This window comes from Sceloporus occidentalis, unplaced genomic scaffold (assembly GCF_023333645.1).
Source record: "Sceloporus occidentalis isolate IW3139 unplaced genomic scaffold, rSceOcc1.0.p SCAF_128, whole genome shotgun sequence".
Taxonomy (NCBI): Eukaryota; Metazoa; Chordata; class Lepidosauria; order Squamata; family Phrynosomatidae; genus Sceloporus; species Sceloporus occidentalis.
In genome coordinates, this window is record NW_028317108.1 from 128664 (window position 1) to 152376 (window position 23713).

General features: G+C 44.7%; 1 protein-coding gene across 1 annotated transcript; it reads left to right on the forward strand.

Annotated features, from left to right (window-relative positions):
• The first annotated feature begins 901 nt into the window (after positions 1 to 901).
• On the forward strand, positions 902 to 23698 carry LOC149281694 (protein phosphatase 1 regulatory subunit 14B-like). The gene is made up of 4 exons (XM_089499066.1): positions 902 to 1105; positions 13014 to 13097; positions 13178 to 13210; positions 23630 to 23698. Exons 1-4 carry the CDS (start codon positions 902 to 904, stop codon positions 23696 to 23698), a joined length of 390 nt encoding a protein of 129 aa, XP_089355192.1.
• The last annotated feature ends 15 nt before the right edge of the window (positions 23699 to 23713 follow it).

Sequence of the window (23713 nt, forward strand, 5' to 3'; positions counted from 1 at the left end):
GAGAGAAAAATAGCTTTTTCCTGACCCTTTTTATAAAACCGTCTGCCAGATAGCATGAGAGAAAGACGCCAGTATGAAAGGGATAAAGGAGGGAAATGAAAATTTCCTTGTAATAACTATGAGATTATATGAAAAAATGAAGGATTCCATTCATATGGCAAAAAATATTTGAAAATAATCAAACGAGCAAAAATTAGAGATTGCTAGAGAGACAAAGATAATGGAATATAATATATAGTTTGAGAAGAAGGGGAAAAACCACAGAAGGTCAATATAAAACATACAACAGGGAAACAAAGAAATACGTTTTAATAAATAAACAAATTAAAGGGGTGAGATTCTCAATAGAAAACACAAACGTAAACGGAAGATGAAAATGAGTTGCAGCGGCTGCACCAGAAAGAACGAGGCACAGACGGCCCATAAGGGGGAGCTGTCTCTTTAAGAGGCGGGGAAGGGAGGATGTGGGAGAGACGGCAGAGACAAAGGAGACGGAGACAGACAGGAAGGGTAAGAGACTTTATGGGGTTGGAGAGAGTATTCCACGTGGGGGACAAATAGCACGATAGGGTGAGTTATGGAAGAGACCTGTTTGGGAAAAGTCAACTAAACAGCTCGTGTACACCAAAGAAACTCCCGACGAAGAGTGATTTCTCATAAAGAAACACAAAAGACGTGTGATGGATCGGTCACAGGAGTCTAACTAAACCCATGACTGTCTCTTTTTAAAAGACCCACATGGCTATATAACTATTTTTCTGGTTTTCCTATTCTTTCTTTCAAACAGAGACTGTCGCTTGAGGTCTTGGAATTACAGACTGCTGGTTTCGACTTTTTCTCCAGCTGTCTTCCGAGTTAGCTTTCCGCTTATCAATAACTCCGAGACTGACGTTGTTGCCTGATGGCAGCTCTCAGTAGCCCCGGCTCCAGTCCACACCCCACTTCCCCCCGGGTGTACTTCCAGTCTCCGAGTGAGAGCGCAGAGGAGCCGGAGAGACGGCATCAAGGCAAAGTAACAGTCAAATATGATCGCAAGGAGTTAAGGAAGAGACTGCGACTGGAGGAATGGATCCTGGATCAGCTAATTGGGCTGTATGACTGTCAGGTGAGGGCAATTAATGATAGTTTATACCATGCTAGGGCAATCAGCTTTTCCCATCCCCGACCGCTGTGGGTTGGAGCTGCCATTGTTTAAAGTCTCGTTCGTTGTGATGGGAGTTGTAACCGAGTAACGCCTGATGTTGCAATAAATTCGCTGGGCAGTATATGTGACTTGTCCTTTCTGGAGGCTTTTACTGCCCTCTCTGTAGTGCCATCGGAACATGACTACCCATGAGGAAATTTTGATAAGAACAATGGGGGGCCTATTCCTTATATTGTCATTGCTAGGTTTACTACCTAATAATTTAATATGTTTCTACCCGAAATACTTGGTGCAGCGAAACAGTTAGTTGATTAGAGCCTAGTTGCCCCATTCCTGACAGATGAGCTCTGGCAGGGTCCACAGATGATGCCATCTAGAGTCACAGGAACAGCTGAGGACACCTGTCATCAACATGTGATTGAGGAAGTTCAGAGGGGGTGGGGTGGGAGACATGTGCAGAAAGTGTGAGCACCCTTTACATGTAGTTGTGTTACGCCCAGTGGCGTCTCCAGGTTTCATATTTAGGGGGGGCACATGGGGGGCCAGGGACCAAAGTAGGGGGGCCAATTATAAAACGGTACATATACACTATATATATATATATATATATATATATACACACACACACACGTTAGACGTGCATTTTTAACTACATAATATGCACTTATCTCTTTGAAGTAAAGACTGTGATTAAAATATGATTTCAAAATAACAGCTAAAGTGACAGTTATTTTTCATTCTTTAATATTAGCCCCTGCTGACAATATATATAAATATTAGACCCTGCTGCAGATATATAGAAATATTACACCCTGCTTCCGATATATATTAATATTAACCCCTGCTGCGGATATATATTAATATTAGCCCCTGCTGCGGATACATACTTATATTATACCCTGCTGCCGATATACATAGAAATTATACCCTGCTGCCAACATATATTAATATTAGCCCCTACTGCCGATATATAGTATTAGTCCCTGCAGCCAATATATATAAATATTAGCCCCTGCAGCCAATATTTATTGATAATAGGCCCTGCAGCCAATATATATTAATATTAGCCCCTTCTGCCGATATATATAAACATTAGTCCCAGCTTCCGATATATATTAATATTAGCCCCTGCAGCCAATATATATTAATATTAGACCCTGCTGCCAATATATTTGCCACACTGACTGCAGATCAGGGGAAGACAGTGAGAGTCAGTGCAGTGTTCCCTCCTTCTGACTGCACCGTGACATTGAGAGGTCCTCTCCCCTGTAATCATCCCCAGAGTCCCTTTGTCCCCTCATTCACTAAACCATAGCGCTCTTTTACTTACACCCTGTAGTTCAGGTATAGATCAAATAAACAACACATGGAAACAGCACATGCAACTGAATGAGAATAAAAAAAAAACTTGCATTTGCAGGTATACATAAATAATGTATGGAAACATAGCATTGCTGGTATAAACCAACAGAACACACAAACCCAGCATTGCAGGTATATATCAACTGGAAATCACATGTACACTCAGCACTGAAGGTTTAGATCAAATAATCAACACATGGAAACAGCACTTCAGGTATTGATCAACTGAATAAGACATGCAAATCCTATATTTGCAGGTAAACATTAATAATGTATGGAAATATAGCCGATACAGATGAACAGAATGACACAAAACCCAGCTTTGCAGATATAAATCAATTGGAAATTACATATAAACTCTGCATTAAAGGTATAGATAAAACCCCCTAAATTACAGGCATAGATCACTGGTCACACACCCCAAAGCCAACCCTGGTGTCCACACTGCCCACATAGAACCTGACCAGCACCTAAGTTACACATTATGTCAACTTTGTCCCCAAACAGCTGAACGTACGCCGTTTTTGTCCCATAAAGACCTCTCCCTCCCAATCTATCCTATCTACCCCCTCTCCCTCCCAATCTACCACATCTGCCTCTCTATCTACCACATCTGCCTCCCAATCTATCCTATGTACCCCCCTCTCCCTCCCAATCTATCCTATGTACCCCCCTCTCCCTCCCAATCTATCCTATCTACCCCCTCTCCCTCCCAATCAATCCTAACTATCCCCTCTCCCTCCCAATGTATCCCATCCACCCCCCTCTCCCTCCCAATCTATCCCATCTACCCCCCTCTCCCTCCCAATCTATCCCATCTACCCCCCTCTCCCTCCCAATCTATCCCATCTACCCCTTCTCCCTCCCAATCTATCCTTATCTACCCCTTCTCACTTCCTATCTACCTCTTCTGACTCTCTAACCCCCTCCTAACTTTCTAACCCCCCCTTTGAAGTTCACTTACCTTGGGCTTGTCCTGCGGTGAGATCGCGAGGTCTCTGTATCCCTGGTTCTGCCGGCTTCACTGCTGGGCGCCGGATATGACGACATATACCGGCGCTCGGCTTGAAATGCCGGCACTGCGAACCAGGAAGAGGCCTCTCGGTCGCGGAGAAGAGTGAGAGGCGCCGAACGGTTGCTGAGAACTTATTCCTCAGCAACCGCTCGGCGCCTCTCACTCTCTCCTCCAGATCTATTAAAAAAAAAAAAAAAAAGACGGCGTTTCAATTGGGGGGGCACACCGGGGGGCACAGCATGATGTAGGGGGGGCCATGGCCCCCTCTGGCCCCCCCCCTGCCGACGCCACTGGTTACGCCGGTGTCATGTGCGTGGAATCCAGCAGCCGTAGAGTGATGATATTCACTGTAAAGGAGGAATAAGTCATTCTCTGCAGGGTTTTGCTAATAATTAGATTAGTGGGTTTAGATCTACCCTTTAATTCTGGGTTTCCAGGTAGCACCTGTTTTATAACATGCTAATACTTTATACTAAAATTCCCAATAACTATGTATGATACATAGTAACTGCATATCAAACAGCTGGTGTATTAACTCCTGTTGCTCACATCCTTTTAGTTGTTTCGATGAGTCTTTTCTCACATTACTTCCTTCCTTAAAAAAAATATTGAACTGGCCCAGACATGTAATTCGGTATGGCTTACAGGATGAAATTCACCCTTGGGGTTACCAAATGGTATGGGGGGTTCAATAGCGGGACCATTTCATGAGACTAAAACTGACTGCTCATAGTCCCACTTACACACACTCATTGTGACAAAATTAACCCCTTTCGTACCGGTGACGTACCTGGTACTTCCTGTCTACATTCCCTGCAGACCGGGACGTACCAGGTACTTCATCCCCAAAAAATGCCCCCACATCGCCACAATCGTGGTGATCGCGGGGGCGCTGCTGCTGCTGTCTGCCCAGGTCTCTGGGAAGACAGCACAGCCACCCCGAGCCTTTGATCACTCCCATAGAGTGATTCTGTAGGCTGAAAACGTGAAGGGGGTTGTGTGTTGATCGGGTCCATGAGAGCGTCAGTGCAGCGTTAACCCCTTCAATGCTGCGATCGTGGTATTTTAGGGGTTAATACCCGTTTTGTACGTGGTTCTGTTGTTGGTGTTCTGCCAGGCAGACCAGCAACAGCAAAAACAAGCCTCCACAAGCCCTTTGGTTACTCCTGTAGGCATGGAAGCCTACAGGAGTGATCAAAGAGATTCCTCCCTGCAATCCCTGGTCTGAAGACCAGCAATTGCATACAAGGGGAGAAGGTTCTTCAGTCTCCACATGAGTGTGGAGACCAGCCCCAACCCTCCCCTGCTGCCTGATCGCTCCATGAGAGCGACAGTGCAGCATTAACTCCTTCAATGCCTATGTATCAAACAATTGTGGCATTGCAGGGGTTAACATTTGTCCCCACAAGGGTAATTTGGGGGGTATTAATTAAAAAAAAAAAAACGTAATTATTACCTGATCACTTGTCAGTGACATTTGAAGTCACTGATTATTGATCAAAAATTACCCTAGTTGAACACCTTGACTTGTCTACTGCTCATAAACATATACTATGGGATAATTGTAATGGGGGGGCTTCCAAAATGTCCCAAATGGGATATGGGCCCAGCAAATCAATTTCTGAAAATTGAAAACTGAAATGTGCATGTTCCAGTTTTAGCCTCATAGCTTCCTCAAAAATGCATGAGCCATGCATGTGAGGGATGTTGGTGAATAAAATGTGGTGTTTTTTCTGTAGTTGCACATATTCTATGCAAAATCTAATATGAAATCTAACGCAACATTGCCACATGCAAAAAAAAACCCACAAAAATGTAAAAATACCTAAAAATTTGACAGCAATTGGTGGGAAAAATGCCTGCTTGAAAAGTGTCAAAATGACCCTAGTTCAGGGCTTGACAAGTTTGTTTTAAATCTAGGCGCCAGCTAAAAAAGTTAGGAGGCAGGACTTTTTATTTCCCCAGCCCCCAGTCCCAGTCTCCAGTCTCGCGCTTTGCCCCAGCACCTTGACCCAGCAACGCACATTGCACTCGCTCCAAGTAGCAGAAAAGTCAGCCGTCAGCTAAACAACACATCTGTCATTCGACTAATCCACAATGAAAATCGTTGACAATGACTTTCATTATTGAGTTTTATCGGTTAGTTGTTGCAGCCCTACTTCAGATGCAGCTAGGAATGCACCGAAATGAAAATTCTAGACTGAAACCGAAAATTCAGGATTCACTTGGCCAAAACCGAAAGAGAAAAAATTAACCCACCAAAACTGTAAAAAAAATAAAAAAAATCAATAACAATATATGTAGATATATGATTAACAGCAATCACAGTCCTGCCTAGACATACCCAGGTTCCAGCATGCACTGGCTGACTTGGCATGATAGGAGTACATGCCGAAACCTGGCTTGCTGCCCCCCTTGTGCAGCATCAATACACATCACTTAGAGCCCCCTGTGCCATGCTCCTCCCCCCACTTACACAACCATGCTATCACACATACTCATTCATACACCCTCCTTCACCCCCTTACCTGCACTGCAGATCTCTCACATGCAGACCTCCATAGGGGCCCTGCTGCTTGTCTCTCTGCACGAACTTCTCTTGTCCCGCCCACTGGGAGGAGGAATGGAAATCATGTGACACATGAGATGCATTCATGTGACTCCTCTGGTTTCCTGCTTGCTGTGGCCAGCACAAGAGACGCTGCTTTCACAGTAAGAGGGGATTATTTTCCGCCTTTTTTTTTTTTTTTTTTTTTTTTCGCCATTTTGCCGAAGATGTGTTACGGCCACCGGTTTGGCTCACAAACACCTAGGCGCTAGGACAAAATTATCAGTCACCATGGCGACCTGGCACCTGGGATTTGTCGAGCCCTGCCCTAGCTGAACACCTTGACTTATCTACTGGTCATAAACATATAATTTTTTATGGGGTTATCAGTATCTGTGACAACTATTGCAGTTATACTGGTCAAAATAAATGAAAATCCTGGCCATATAGGGTGGTTTCCAAATCAGGACAAGTTTAATGAATATATCTTGGATATTTTTTCCCCATTGGTTTAACGTGTGTACAATTTATATGTATACAGAACTGTTTAAAAACTTTTTCAAGTTTATTTAAAACAAAACAATGTGCTACGCTGCTTAATATTGTTTCAAATGAAAGTCCTACTTGTGCTGAAGAAAACAATATGATTTGTGTGGGTGCACTAATTGAGAAGAGGGAAATTACAGTTGAAGAAAGAAATAGCAAAAACAAAAAAATGGCTCTGGTCTTTTAGCGCGTCCTGAAGGGGTTAAACCCTCTGACCACTCAATCAATCATACTGATCGCTTTTGGCCACACTGAAATAACCTCAAACGCTTCAAATTAGCACATGGTATTCAGAACCGGCCTTAAGTGTTCTGGCGCCCTGTGCGGACTACTCCTCTGGTGCGCCCATCCCAAGAAAGGAAAAACATCTTGTAACAAACAACTAGCTTTCATTAAAGATAGTGTATGTGCAAGTGCAAACAAGTACAGTAATATATAACTGGAAACAATAATATACATTAAATACAAGGAAAAAACAGCTAATCTGCTGTAACAAAAACATTTTTTTAAATATTGAAAAATTTGGACCCCAGAAAGCATTTCCTTGGGCCCTGCTCCACGCTCCCTAGTATGCAATCACTCCCTCCACTACCACACCAAAAAGAAAATTGCCACACTGACTGCAGATTAGGGAAAGATTGAGTCCGTGCAGTCCCCCCTTCTCACCCTGACCATGGCTTTGAGAGCCATACCTCTCCTTTCCTTCCTCCCTGTGAACTATAGATCAAACTAGGGCTGCAACAACTAATCGATAATGAAAATCGTTGCCAACGAATTTCATTATCGATTAGTTGAATCGATTTTTATCGATTATTAAATGAGGGTTTTTTCAGAGCAAACGCTCTGAAAAATACCCCTCATTATATAAACCGTTTCAGTGACTCGCAGCAGCTCCTACTTACCAGCCCCTCCCTGTAATCACTGTGACAACTGGCCCCGCCCCCTTCCTTCTCCCAGAAGGCCAGAACAACATGGCTGTGACACTCATCTAACTGTAAGTATAACATTAATATTTGGGCTGCTGAAAGTTAGGGGAGGTGGGAGTTAATTTAGGGGCAGTTATGGTTAATGGGGTGTTTAGGGTTCATTTAGGGGCAGTTATGGTTAATGGGGTGTTTAGGGTTAATTTAGGGGCAGCTATGGTTAATAGGGTGTTTAGGGTTAATTTAGGAGCAGCTGTGGTTAATGGGGTGTTTGGGGTTAATTTGAGGCAGTTTTGGTTAATGGTATGTTTAGGGTTAATTTAGGGGCTGTTGTGGTTCATGGGGTCTTTAGGGTTAATTTAGGGGATGCTGTGGTTGATGGGGTCTTTAGGGTTAATTTAGGGGCAGTTATGGTTAATGGGGTGTTTAGGGTTAATTTAATGATGAGGACTGAGAGTTAATTTTATTAATTTATTAAAGTTAACTTAAGGTGCAGTTAGAGATAAAGGGGGGCAAACTAAGGGGAATCTAAATCCTGGGGGCAGTGAAGATTAACCCAGTACTTATTTATAAAAGTATGGTCTGTGACTCTATGAGGGGACTATGAGATATCTGGGGGTATAAGGCATATCTGGGGAGGATGGAGTGATATATCTGGGGGTATAAGGCATATAGGGTATATAAGGCATATGTGGGGAGGGCAGTGTGGCATGTCTGGGGAGGACAGAGTGGTGTATCAGGGTGTATAAGGCAGATCTGGGGCCACAGTGGCTTATCTGGGGGTAGAGTGGAGTGGCTTATCTGGGGGTAGAGTGGAGTGGCATATGTGGGGAGGGCAGTGTGGCATGTCTGGGAGGCAGTGTGGCATGTCTGGGGAGGATGGAGTGGTGTATCGGGGTATAAGGTGTATCAGGCACAGTGGCATATGTGGGGGTAGAGTGGAGTGACATGTGGGAGGCAGCGTGGAGTGGCATATGTGGGAGGCAGCGTGGAGTGGTATATGTGGGGGGCAGCGTGGAGTGGCATATGTGGGGGGCAGCGTGGAGTGGCATATGTGGGGGGCAGCGTGGAGTGGTATATGTGGGGGGCAGCGTGGAGTGGTATATGTGGGGGGCAGCGTGGAGTGGCATATGTGGGGGGCAGAGTGGAGTGGTATATGTGGGGGGCAGAGTGGAGTGGTATATGTGGGGGGCAGAGTGGAGTGGTATATGTGGGGGCAGCGTGGAGTGGCATATGTGGGAGGCAGCGTGGCAAGCCTGGGCTCAAACGTGCATAAATTGGGGGGGGGCTGGTTGCGAAATAAAGGCAAGAAGTGCATTTTATCAAAGTTTTTTTATTATGCTGTTTGTATTTAATATAATTTGTTTATTACATTATTTTAAATAAATGAAAAATTTACATTCATTTTTTTTATCCGATTAATTGAAAAAATAATCGGCCAACTAATCGATTATGAAAATAATCGTTGGTTGCAGCCCTAGATCAAACACATATAAACAATACTTGCATGTATAGATCACATACAAACCCTATATTTGCAGTTATGCATAAATGATGTATGGAAACATAGCATATCGGGTATAGAGCCACAGAATCAACACAAAAACCAAGCTTTGCAGGTATAGAGCAGCTGAAAATCACGTTAATTCAGCGTTGAAGGTATAGATCAAATAAACAGAATCAGACATACAAACCCTCTATTTGTAGGTATACAATAATAATGTATGGAAACAGAGCGTACCAGATACAGATCAACAGAATAACACACACCCAGCTTTGCCGGTATAAATCAATTGGAATTCACATATAAACTCAGCATTAAAAATATAGATAACCCAATAAATTACAGGCATAGATCACAGGTTGCACACCCCAAAGCCAGCCCTGGTGTCCACATTGCCCACATAGAACCTGATCAGCACCCAGATTAAACACATATTACAGCCCAGCCTGAGCCAACTTTGTCCCCTAACAGCCTAGTGTAAGACATCTTTGTCGGCAAAGATGGCATATGAAGGGTGGGCTGTTTGCATTTCCCCAAATCGCTTAAACGTCCATGATAGACACAAACACAGTTACTCACTCATTCACACAAATAATTTACACATATGCATTAATGCAGTCTCACAAATCATTCAAGCAATTCATCCACACATTAATTCATTCATTCATTCTTGTACGCATTCACACTACCCCCTCTCCCTATCTACCCCCCCCTTTCTTTTCTTCCCCATCTCAATATCTACCCCTTTCTCACTATCTACCCCCTCCCCCCCTTCTCACTATCTACCCCCTCTCCCTACTTCTCATTATCCTTACTTACCTTGTTGACGTCCTGCGGTGGGACCGGGAGGCATCCGTCTTCCCGCTTTGCTGAGGTGCGCTATTCACAGCTGAGCGCCGGAATGACATCATATTCCGGCGCTCGGCATGAAATGCTAGCACCGTGAAGGAGTCCAGGAGAGTGAGGGGTGCCGAGCAGTTGCTGAAAACTTCATGGAGGATGTTAAATAATAAACCTGATGTTTTAATTGAAGTCCCGGGCAGGCGCCCCTGCTGCCATGACACCCTGTGCGGCCGCACAGGTCACACACCCCCTAAGGCCGGCCCTGATTTTCCGCTAAATTGCATACAGCCATACATCCCTCTTAGCACCACATGCAGCGCTGTGAGCAAGGAGTCATGTGACATCACGTGACCGCTGAGTATCAGCCTCCCAGGCATTGATACAAAAGTGTTCATAGACGACACATTATTATGCTGTTGACTGTGCCTGTTTGGCCTGCCATGGTGTGCTTGCTTTTATGCTCTAACTGCAAAGACTCTTGATGACACACCAATTTTAGGCCCTGATGCCTTCTTTAAAATTTAAATAAGTGTGTTGTGTGAGGTCTTAGAAAACATCAGTTCTGAGCCTGCCATGTGTGTGTGTTTTTTTTTTTTTTTTTTTTTTTTTTTCACCATCTGATGATTTAACAATGATGTGTACACGTAAGAGAGCCGTTCTGAAATAGTCAGACAGGTTCAATACATTTTGGTTTACTGCAGAGAGGATAGTGAGGTAGGTGCTCTGAGGCTGCTGGCCGAGTTGCATAACGTGCAGGAAAGCAATGGCGAATTCACAATGGCAGCCCTAGCCAGTTTTTATCCTCCTATCCTGCAAAAACCTTAGCGCCTGAATGTGGTTTCTAGTCGCTATGGCAACCTGGTGTGCAGGTTTTGTTGCGCCCTGGTATAGGAGAATTGGTACTTCTGAGTGATCTGTTTCATTTATTCAAGCTTAATTAAAGTATGATGCATAGGCATTGGGATCTTCACAACACACGGACATGCTTTGTGATAGGTGTGACCCAGAGAATCTTCTATTGCCATGCACAGTACAGCCACATCCAACTAAATCTACAGGTTACAGAAAACCCCAAGGGAGTTATTCTAGCCTACCATGGTGCAATTGGGACCAGGCCTCTGGATAAATACCAGAATTGCACACAAATGACAATACAAGTAGGAGTGAGTCTTTTCTTCAGTGTTTGTACGTAATTTACAAAGTGTATATTAAAAAGGGGTGTATATTGTAGATGATTCTAGTAGGGCTGCAACTAACGATTTATTATTTACTCGGGAGATGCTGCTGAACACATATTGGGGTGTTGTTTGAAAGTGATGTATACCTGGAGCTATGAATTTGTACCTCAAGTACAATTCGTGTGTTTAAAAAAAAAAAAAAAAAAAAAAGACTACCACAAACTTTGGCAAAGGCTGGTGGTAGAATCTCATGCATGGAAAAATATATGGTTTGATTGGGTAAATTGAATTAGCCGGCTTCAAAGATGGCCGTATTAGGAAATGGGGGCAGTAGGACCAGATGTAAAATTTCCAAGTTAAAAAATTCGCACTTCCTAAATGTGGCATTTTACCTCCAAAACATGCATGGGGGGTATCACTGTACTCGGGAGATGTTGCTGAACACATATTGGGGTCTTGTTTGAAAGTGACATACACCAGGAGCTGTTAATCCATACCTGAAGCACAATTTTTGTGATTAAAAAAAACACAAAGTAAATTATTACCACAAAGTTTGACAAAGGGTGGTAGTAGAATTAGTGCATGGAAAGAGTTAAAATACCAGCATTTGAAATACCCTGAGGTGTCTAGTTTTCAAAATATATGGCTTGATGGGGTAAATTGCTTTGGCCAGCTTCAAAGATACCCAAAATGGTACATGGGGTAAGAATTACCAGATTTGGGAAATAGCAAAACGGTACTTGTACTTATTGCCCAATAACTTGCAAAAAACATTGGGTGGACAAATAGTAGAATCTATTTAGCAGTTTTTTTTTCATTAGCTTGTTTGGATGACTAAAAGTCAGAAAAAAAATTTTCCCCCTCAATTTGTCATCATTTAATTAGTTGTTTTTTTTTTTGTTTTTGTTTTTGTTTTTTTTTTAATTCAATATGATCAAAAAATGGTATATGAAGAAATCAGTATATAAGTTGTGTGGGTACACTAAAAGAGTGAGGAGAAAATTACATCTAAACACGAGCACCGCAAAAGGGTACAAAAAGTAAAAAACAGCCTGGTCCTTACAGGGTTAAAAGAATTTAATGAACAAACTGGGTGTTAAAGACACACAGCAGAATAAAAAAACTTAACATTTAAATTAACGTGTCATTGTACTGTGTGCACACAACACTTTTACCGCTATCACAATGGCATTTCTCTAATTGCCTTCTTGTTTGATGGAGCACAGGAAGGTCATGGAAGCCCTGGCGGAAGTGGCAGGCAGCACAGACTTTCTTCAGCTGCCACAGAGGAGGATCCAGGTCCCCTGCAGCACTGCGGGTGATCTGGATCTTAGTCTTATAGTCAGATCTCTATTTGAGGTTGGATTATAAAACGAGGGGTGTTTTTCAGAGCTCTGAAAAAATCCTCATCTTAAAATCGAAGAAATGAATTCAACTAATCGATAATGAAAATCATTAACAACGATGTTCATTATCGTTGGGTTTTTAAAAAAAAAAATGTATTGATTAGTTGTTGTTGTTGTTACCTAAACCCTAAGACAGGAAACCAGTTAGTAGTGCCTATTTTTGCCATTGCTGTTGAAACAAAAAACATGGGAGTATAGGCAATGGTAATAAATGAATGTAATCACACTAATAGTTGGTAATATAAGCACAAGATATAATATACTGGTATGGATAATGGCAACGCTGTAACAGAAATTATTGGTGGCAATTTGCATTTCATGTAAAAGGCTAGGTTTGTGGTCTTACATATGTTTACACTATGTAGAATTGGTATAATAGAAAATATGTATATCCAAGTGTTGCACAACAAACTATTAATGCCATTGACCTAAAGAATCCATTATCTCAATCGTCACTGTACATAGAGATAAGCAGTCTCTGAGCTGCTGATGTGTGAATGTCAGTTTGTGTGTTTATGAATTCATACAGAATATCTCTACATAGGAAGAAGAAATTCCAGAACTGGAAATAGATGTGGATGAATTGCTGGACATGGAGACAGATCAGGAAAGAAAGGAGAGAGTGAAGGTAGGGAATTGGTTAAGTTGTTTTTATTTTCTTTTAATATGGTTTTTGGATGGCTAACCTTTAGTTTTCTTCATTTCTAGGAACTGCTCGCAGACTGTTATAAACCAAAAGAGGTAAGCGTCTATGGTATATTACCGTGAGCCTAGTATAAAAGCAATTATCACAAGAGATGTTTAAAAATAGCTGCCTAATGACCTATATGGGATCAGCATAGGGAGTTGTGTTGTAAAGATGAGGTATGCATTGGGGTAGGGTCTGTACAGAGGGTCTTAAATGTATTCTGACCTGTGTATAGTACACTGGTATAACTTTGTAGGGAACATTTAAGTACTAGTGGGGAGGGCTGGCAGCCTAAGGCCTGGGGGAAAGTCTAGTCAAGTGGCCCATTGCGCCACCGAATCAGCCTACTATCCATGCCCATCTTTTCCTGATTTTCTAACGCATATTGATGTAATGTAATGTGACGGGATTGAAAGTACATCAGTACGCTAAAAGTCATCATATACGGGACGCTTTAAGCCACAATTTAGTGTCACTAATCCTTTTAAAAAGGATTGAAATAGCGTAAATAACACAAAACCTTTACTTTTCCGCTCATTGATTTCTGGGCCTAGAAAGTTTGTCCTATGAAGTGACTACAAATTCAGGAGCGTGTTTTTGTCAGGTCCCCGCCGCGGTACTCACCTTGGTCCCACGCCGCGTCCTGCTTCTGACCCACGCCGCTGATATGGCGATGCACGAAGAGGGGTCCGACGTGGCAGACCCGCTCACTCCCTGGCATTGACAGTGCCGCGATCTTCTTCCCGGCATGGTGATCTTCAGGACGGCCGGAACACAACTGCAGGGCCGTCCCAACGGAGACGGAGAACACGTTCCGTCTCTCGCACGCCCTCTAGTGGCGCGCGCGCATACAAATCCTCTACTTAAAGGCACAGTCTGCAATATTCCCAGGTGTATAGAATCAGGTTAATCTTGACATCAGAGGGAGTATCCCTACCTCCTTCCTATAAATCTGTGTCCTTTAGTTCACTCATTGCTCAGATATACTGTGCTCCCTACGTATATACATCAGTGCTTCCTTATCGTTGTTTCATTGGATATTGACCCTTCGCTTGCCTTATCGTGTCCGAACCTTCGCTGCCTGAACTGATCTCTGCTTATCATGACTTCGTCTACGTCTCATCCCTATCGGTACCTTGCTTTTGATTCACCCACGTCTCCAGCCTTGCATATTGGGCTCCGACTACTAAACCCGACAGTTCTATTAATTAGGTTTTTTATTAATTCAATTTATTCCTACAGTAAGTAAAGTGCCAGGAAACTAGGGCTGCAACAACTTGTCGATAATGAAAATCGTTGTAAAAGATTTTCTTTATGGATTAGTTGAATCAATTTTATCAAGTATAAGATGACAGGCTCTGCCACAATCACATACTGACTGGGTAAGCTACAACAACAACAAAAAAAGTGCATTTTCCACACTGCTTTGTTGTTGACCCCACCCCTTTTGTGTTTTCGCCCCCCTTGTGTATTGGCCCCAGCCTGCTCCTCGTTTTAGTATCTATTTATGTAATGGCCCCAGCTGCCCCCCTTGTGTAATGATGCCATCATCACAGATAAAATGCTACCCTGCAGTATGGGGGGGATGTACATCTTGGTCTTCAGGAGGTGCCCAAGATGGCTGCCTCACCTTTCACTGCTCCTAATCTTCACCAAAACATTCTAACTTTCCTTCCACCCTGCACTATCCATGGACTCTACATCTTCTAGACTGGCTGCACTTATGGACACCCTCGCTTTTAACAGATTGCAATGTAACTCAGAGATACAAAGTGGATTTAATTTGCAGCCCTGAGTCCCAAAAGCCCCTCACAGAAGCTGAACTGACAAGCTACAAGCAAGGTACTGTGAAATCCTGCCAATCTTCATGAAACCCCACTTTTAATCACCCAGAGTTTCCATCCTGTTTACCTATAAACAGAGCCCCAGTGTTACCTATAAACAGAGCCCCAGTGTTACCTATAAATTTAATTCAAATATTCCACTATACACAGAGGATATACATTGGAATTATACAGATTCCTCAGAGAATTACAACATCCCTCACAAGCCCTTTATATTTTAGTTTTAGTTCTACAGCCACCATTTGTCTATCTGCATTTGCATTCAAATCTTCAAAGCCCTTTCACAACTCCTGCTGACAAAACCAAGTCTGCTACCATTGCCAATCCTTATTGAATCAGTAGATCTTGCATTACTGAAACTTGGCTGGATGAAAATGCAGGCCCCATCTTGGAAGCAGCAGTCCCAAGCAATTATTCAGTGCACCACTGTCCTAGGGTGGAGGAGTGGCAATCTGCATCAAATCCTCTTTAAATCCTAGGACACTCTCAGTTATTACAACAAAGCATTTTGAATGCATAGCTGCCAGCATCTCCACTGTGAAAGCTTTCAGGATTCTACTGTTATACAGGCCACCTGGCGATGGGAAGGGATTCATAGAGGAACTTGCAGATCTTGTGTCAGGGCTAATCCTGGAACACCCAAGATGGCTAATCCTGGGGGACTTCAATACCTGGATTGATGACACAGCTTCTCAATTTGGGCAGGATCTCCTAAACATGATGAGTAGTCTTGGCTTCATACAAACTGTCACGTCTGCCACTCATACAAGAGGCCACATACTCGACCTGGTGTTCCAACTTGAACTTGAAATCCCTGCTGTAAAAGTAAACCCAGTAGAATGGTCAGATCATCACTGCCTAAACTTCTCCATCTCCTCAGAGCTAACCAAACTTCCCCCTCCAAGGCTAGCCAAACGTTGCTCATTAAAGGGTTTGACTTCACCAATCTTTTTATCAAACCTCGACCTAACAGAATTACTGGGCACCTGCAAAGACCCCAATTTATTAGTCCAACAGTATAATAAGAGGGTGAGCGATGCGATCAGAATGCTGAAGAAAAAAGGCTGTAAGCTTGAAAGAAGGTGGCGTAAAACACACAACCAGGATGGTTAGCGTTCCTTAACCGAGCACATTACCGACTACCAACTAACAATAACTAAGAAAAAAATCTACATTCCTGTCTTGTGAAATCGGCCTTGCACACAACAGACCGGCCTGTGACAGGGCCAGGCTAGCTGGCTCATATGTCATATGAAGTTTAGCCGGGTCACAGAGCACTTTTGTGTCCGGTTCTGTATACTGTGACCCGGTAATATATTATATTGTGTTTAGTGTGTAACCGGCCCAGAGACTGATGTGGATTCAGCCCCAGCCTTCAAAGAGATGATCCTATAATCTGGCTGGGGCTCTTAATTCGCCAGCACAGCCCTGACTGCCCAGACGGCACCCGCACTACAGGGGGGATAACACAGGTGGGGGAACCCATTGTATTCTGTAATCCCCTCACCTGATACATCCCCTGTATACTGATGGGATTTGTGATGGGATGTGGCTGATGGGATTGGGGGCTGGGTTTTGTGTTCATTGAATTAAGGATCTATATAAATTTGGTTTGTTGTGCAATAAAGAGAGTTCTTCTTGGTTTACTACGAATGGTGGTCTGGATGATCCGTGGATAGCTGAGTGCGATCCGTATGAGGGACTGACTGGTGATTCCTCAGCCCTCAAACAGGGGTACCCAGCCTTGGGTACGGTGACCCTGTAACATTGGTTGGCAGCGGTGGGAAGAATCCCACGATTTGGGTGAAATCCAAACCACCAACTGGGATTGCAGACGAGACACCGAGAGAGCTCCTGGAGGTTTGTAGCAAAGGAAAGGCTACTCTGATTGCGGACTGCAGAGAGATGGACCGGCACCAGGATGCCCCAGAGGAGAGCCTCGGACTGAGTGCTCTACAAAAGAACATTCTATGGCACCTATCCCTGTACCCAGGAGGGGCTACATCGGAGCAAGTGACGGCGGTGATTAAAATGTGTCACCAGGAACTGAGCCAGAGTGGGTCTGTATCTCCCAGACTAGGGGAACAGAACACCAAAATATCATACCAGGATATCCAACCCTTCCGAGAACCAGAGGGTGAGACAGACCGGGTTACAGCCGAAGTGTGTGAGCTGGAACACCAGCAATGGCAGTTAGAGTCTGCGCCTGCAGACTGGAGGGATGATTTCTCCCATCCCCACTTCGAATCATACTGGGCACAGTACTGGACAATGTGGGATCTACGAGTTCCACTCCTGGGGGAGAACCCGTTGCCGGAGTGGGAAGAAGAATTGAGAGGTCTCATATTTGCAGAGCTCGACCTCCAGAGCCGCTACCAGGGATTCTCCCAGCAGTTAGCAGGTGAAGACCACAGCGACCCTCTGATGCTGTATAGCCCCGTCGACCCAGGACTGATATATGATGCCTTCCAATTTGACTCGTCCTTCGGAAGCCCCTGCCAGTACCGCAGGGATACAATCTGGGACAACCGTGCAGAAGTCCTGGTTTATGCTATTCCCCCCGAGCTGGAGGCTGTTATGGATTGCCTGGTCCAAGAGGAATGGCAGCTCGAGAGGGACTATAAAGAATTGCTGCGGAGAGTGGAGCTTCAGGAGTTACAAGGAGACTGGGAGCATGGTACTACAACTTGCAGGAGTGGGACCGAGGTCCTCTTCACCTACTCCGCGGCCCCTGCCCTGGCGAGAAGAACTGAGGTCCTTGCCAGCAAGAAGAAGCGGAGGAGGAAGCCAAAAGCTCCGACCCAAGTCCTCACCAACAACCCTGGCTGCTCTACCCCGGCAGAAGAGATGACTGTCCCCACCTCCCGAGTAAGTGGCACAATCCCCCTCACCAAACCCCTAGCTATGCCTATAGAAGCCAGTGCCCCAGATTGTCCCCCTGATTTCCTGAGTGTCCTGGAAGAAGCCCGGGTCACTGCCCCAGAGGTTCCCTATGAAGTCCCCGGTGACCCAGTAGAGGCACCGTTCCCTAACCTAGCGAGGACGCCAGAGGGGCTGCCGAGTTCCCTGGGTCCTCTCAGTAGCCTGGCGCAGGCCCTGGTTCCTATCCCTGTGTTCTCCGAAGTGATCCCTGGTTCCCCAAGTGTCCTCCTAGAAGCCCAGGTCACTGTCCCAGAGTGTTCCTCTGACTCTCTCCGTGCCCAGGCAGAGGCACCTGTCCCAGAGAGGAAGATCGAGGGTCTGCTTAACCCTCCCGGTGGTCCAGTATTGGCACCTGTCCCTGCCCCGGAGTATTCCCCTGGGTCCCCTGAGTACCCCGCAGAGCTGCTTAGCTCGCCCAATAACCCTGTAAGGGCACCTGTTCCTGTCCCAGAGTGTCCCCTAGGTCACTCCAGTGTCCCGGTAGAGGCCTCGCTTACTACCTCTACGTGTTTCCCTGGTTCCCCGAGTGCCCCCGGCCCGATCAGCAGGGTTTTCCTTCCATGCAACCACCCTGGCCTGGCAGCTGCCCCAGACTCAGTTCCCAAGACTAGGGAGCAAGAGTCCCCACGTGCCCCTGTTACCCCGGTGAGGGGGATAGCCATGTGCCCCCGGCTGAGCTGGGACCGTCCTCCAATTCACAGAGGACTACTGACTATCCTTTTGGGCAACCAGGGCCCTGGCCCACCTTCAATGGATGATTCTGACAAAGGGGGCCATGAACTAAGGCCTGCACCTTTGAACTTTGTCCACTTGGACAGCCTGCAGCAGACCCGTGTGGATCTGCCTGGTCTGCCGGACCGTTGGTCAAGGGGGAGATCTGTGACAGGGCCAGGCTAGCTGGCTCATATGTCATATGAAGTTTAGCCGGGTCACAGAGCACTTTTGTGTCCGGTTCTGTATACTGTGACCCGGTAATATATTATATTGTGTTTAGTGTGTAACCGGCCCAGAGACTGATGTGGATTCAGCCCCAGCCTTCAAAGAGATGATCCTATAATCTGGCTGGGGCTCTTAATCCGCCAGCACAGCCCTGACTGCCCAGACGGCACCCGCACTACAGGGGGGATAACACAGGTGGGGGAACCCATTGTATTCTGTAATCCCCTCACCTGATACATCCCCTGTATACTGATGGGATTTGTGATGGGATGTGGCTGATGGGATTGGGGGCTGGGTTTTGTGTTCATTGAATTAAGGATCTATATAAGTTTGGTTTGTTGTGCAATAAAGAGAGTTCTTCTTGGTTTACTACGAATGGTGGTCTGGATGATCCGTGGATAGCTGAGTGCGATCCGTATGAGGGACTGACTGGTGATTCCTCAGCCCTCAAACAGGGGTACCCAGCCTTGGGTACGGTGACCCTGTAACACGGCCCAGCTCTTTCGCACCATAGAAAGGCTCTGCAAGCCATCTTGCCTGTATACCTCCACAAATCTCACACAGTCCAAATGTGAAGATTTTGCAGCCTACTTTTCAGATAAGATAGCTTCCATCCGGACCTCTATTGCAAAAGGACAGCCAAAGGCATTACAGAGGTACAAAAACAGGGGTTCAAATTCCCCCACCCTTTGGACAAGTTTTAACATTCTGGGCAAGGAAGAAATCATCTCAATCTCACAAAACCTGCGGGCAACCACCTGTGACTTAGATCCTGCACCTACATATCTCCTCCCTGCATGCTCAGAAACAGTAGGCCCAGTTTTTACAAAAATAGTCCAATGTTTTCTGAACTCCAGACCTACTGAAGCAATTGTGAAACCTCTTCTAAAAAAGCCTTCCTTAGACCCAGAATGCTTAACAAACTATAGGCCCGTCTCCAACCTCCCTTTTTTGGGAAAAATTATTGAAAAATGTGTGCTAAAGCAACTAGAGGCCCATCTGTCAAGTAATAATATCTTTGATTCTTTCCAATCAGGCTTCAGAAAATGTCATAGCACTGAAACTGCCCTGGTTCGTGTTCTGAATGACCTCTTGATGGCAAGAGACAAGGGTGATCATTCTTCTAGATCTGTCAGCAGAATTTGACACCATTGATCATAAGATTCTTTATTGAGCGGCTGGGACCTACGCGGACTGGGAGGTACAGTTCTAACATGGTTTAAATCTTTCCTCACAAACAGGTCACTAAGGGCATCATCAGGAATGTGTTCCTCAGCTCCCACACCACTAACCTGTGGAGTACCACAGGGATCCATTCCATTTGCCATATACATGCTGCCACTGGGGGACATCATCAGACAACATGGATTAAGATACCACTGCTATGCAGATGACACGCAGCTCTACCTTTCCTTTACGCTAGGAACTAAGGATCCAACTTCTCTTTTCAACAGATGCTAAGCAGATCTCTTAGAATGGATGCAAGCTAGCTGGTTAAAGGTAAATCATGATAAAACAGAAGTCCTGTTGATCAGAGGACAAAGGATAACTGTGCAGATCCTAGGAAATACTAATACAATTCGGGGGTTCAGAGCTACTCAGGTCAAGTGAAGTGCAAAATCTAGGAGTACTCCTTGACAGTGGTTTGTCACTTAAACATCAAATCTCTGCTGCAACAAAATCTGCCTTCCACCTGAGAAATATAGCCAGGATAAAGCACCTAATCCCACCAGAGGATACTGCCACCATAATCCAAGCATTTGTGACATCTCGTCTGGATTATTGCAATGCACTGTATGTAGGCCTCCCAGAAAAAGAACTTCGCAAACTGCAGTTGGCTCAGAACGCAGCAGCCAGACTATTAACAAATCAACCCCGCTCTTCCCATATTACGCTCTCTCCATTGGCTTCCTATCAAATGGAGAATTCACTTTAAGATAGGTGTGTTGTCATTTAAAGCCCTAAAGGACCAGGGACCCCGTTACCTGAAAGATCTATTAACACCCTACATCCCTGTTCGCCCCCTCCGATCCACACACATGTCTTTCTCATTACCCAAAGTGCGCACAAAATCCGGCTTCAATGCATTCTGTCATGCTGCTCCCACATTCTGGAACTCTCTACCACTATCAATCAGAGAGGCCCATCTTTAGAGACCTTAAAAAAAAAAAAAAAAAAAAGACTTAAAACCCATCTTTTCTCCCAATCCTTCAGGTAATTCACTCTCTTTCTCGTATGCATATACCTGTAAAGTGCTTTTAAGTCCCACCGGGAGAAAAGCGCTATATAAATACTTGTTGTAGTTGGTTTCTTCCATGAGTCTATGCATTCGCCGTACTGTAGGGCAGCATTTCATCTGGGATGGTCAGCAATATGTAAAGGCTATATGTATCCTGGAAAACAAAACATGGCCGATGTGGTCCCCCTAATGCCCCCACACTCTTGTGTAGTGCCCCCCTTTAGTATCATGTCAGCCCTGGTATCCTGATTGCATAGGATTTGCCCCCAAAAAGCCTGCCTGTGGCATCCTAGCCTCAAACAGCCTCCCTGTGCAATGATTTCACCCCACTTACACATCCATGCTATCACACACACATTCATTTACTTTTTCACATTCATTCACTCATTCATATTTTCATTCACGCATTCAGATACATACGCATACTTGCTCAAACAAACTCCCCCACCCCCTTACCTGAACTGCAGAGCTCTCTGTGCCGCTCGCAGACTTCTGCAGGACCGCTGCTTTCCTGTGTTATTCGAACCACTTCTCTTGTATCGCCCCCAGGGGAAGCAGGAACTGAGCAGGGTCATGTGACATAAATTCACGTGACTCCGCTGGGTTCCTGCTTCCCTTGGACGGAACAAGGGAAGCAGCAAGGCCCCTGCAGAAGTGATCACGGTTGCTGCGGGCTTTTGTCCTCCATTTAAGAAGTCCCTGTGTGTCGTGCAACCGCTTTAGCGCACGGCCGTTTTTGTTTAGATTTACGGCAGCCCACCCCTGAGTGGTATATAATACACACTTATAACTACATCCTTGCGGGTCTATTTCTACAATGTCAAGCACACGCACTTAAATATACTGACACTTATACACCTACACACTCGCATATACAAACTCATTCCATGCCCCACACACATCTACGTTTAGAATGTCATACTAACCAGTTTCCATTAAAGTTGCTCCAGCAAACCTTAAACTTCAGCTGAACTGTACTTAGTAGAGCACAACTCGTTTAGTCGTTTAGCTATTTTACATTGGTAGTCCCAGTAGAATCGGGAACTTTGTTGTCTGGTTGAGTCTGCCACACATGACCATGCTTAATCAGGGAATGTAATAAAACAGTTTTCTTAGTTATTTCTGTACACGTGTCTGGCACCACGGGGAATAGATTGAGTAGGAGTAAGGCTGCAACTAGCTATTATTTTCATAATCGATTAGTTGGCCGATAATTTTTTTGATTATTAGGATAAAAAAATGAATGTACATTTTTCATTTATTTAAAATAATTTAATAAACAAATGATGTTAAATACAAACAGCAGAATAAAAAAAACTTTGCTAAAATGCATTTCTTTATTTCCCAACCAGCCCCCCCCCAATTTATGCACATTTGAGCCCAGGCTTGCCACGCTGCCTCCCACGTATGCCACTCCGCGCTGCCTCCCACGTATGCCACTGTGGCTGATACGTCTTCTACCCCCTGATACACCACTCCATCCTCCCCAGACATGCCACGCTGCCCTCCCCACATATGCCACTCCACTCTACCCCCAGATATGCCACTGTGGCCCCAGATATGCCTTATACACCCTGATACACCACTCAGTCCTCCCCACATATGCCTTATACCCCCAGATATGTCACTCCGTCCTCCCCAGATATGCCTTATACCCCCCAGATATCTTAGTCCCCTCATAGAGTCACAGACCTTTTCGCATCGCACTGACACCATACTTTTATAAATAAGTACTTCACTGCCCCCAGGATTTAGATTCCCCTTAGTTTGCCCCCCTTTATCTCTAACTGCACCTTAAGTAAACGTAATTAAATTAACCCTCAGTCCTCATTAAATTAACCCTAAACACCCCATTAACCATAACTTCCCCTAAATTAACCCTAAACACCCCATCAACCACAACAGCCCCTAAATTAACCCTAAACACACCATTAACCACAACTGCCTCAAATTAACCCTACACACCCCGTTAACCATAGCTGCCCCTAAATGAACCCTAAACACCCCATTAACCATAACTGCCCCTAAATTAACCCCCACCTCCCCTAACTTCCAGCAGCCCAAATATTAATATTATACTTAGATGAGTGTCACAGCCATGTGGTTCTGGAAGAAGGAAGGGGCGGGGCCAGTTGTCACAGTGATTACAGGGAGGGACTGGTGAGTAGGAATTGCTGCTGTGAGTTACTGAAACGGATTATATAATGAGGGGTATTTTTCAGAGCGTCTGCTCTAATTGATAATGAAATTCGTTGGCAATGATTTTCATTATCGATTTTATCGATTAGTTGTTGCAGCCCTAAGTAGGAGGTTGTGTGGAATAGATCTATGTGTGTAACTGTACTTGTGTTGTACACTGTAGGACAAGTGAGATGGTAATGTACAAAGTATGATAGTTGCTGTATATATCAGCACATGAGATTTTTCTTTAATCAAAGTATACTATGTGGGATTGGAGAAATGGAGACATATGCATTGCAAAGGAAGATGGTGGTACAACAAATTGTTTTTATACCTCTTTCCCACAGGCCTTTATTGCTGGATTGCTGGAGAAGATTCAAGGAATGCAAAAGCTGAGCACCCCCCAGAAGAAGTGATGTGCAATTCCATGA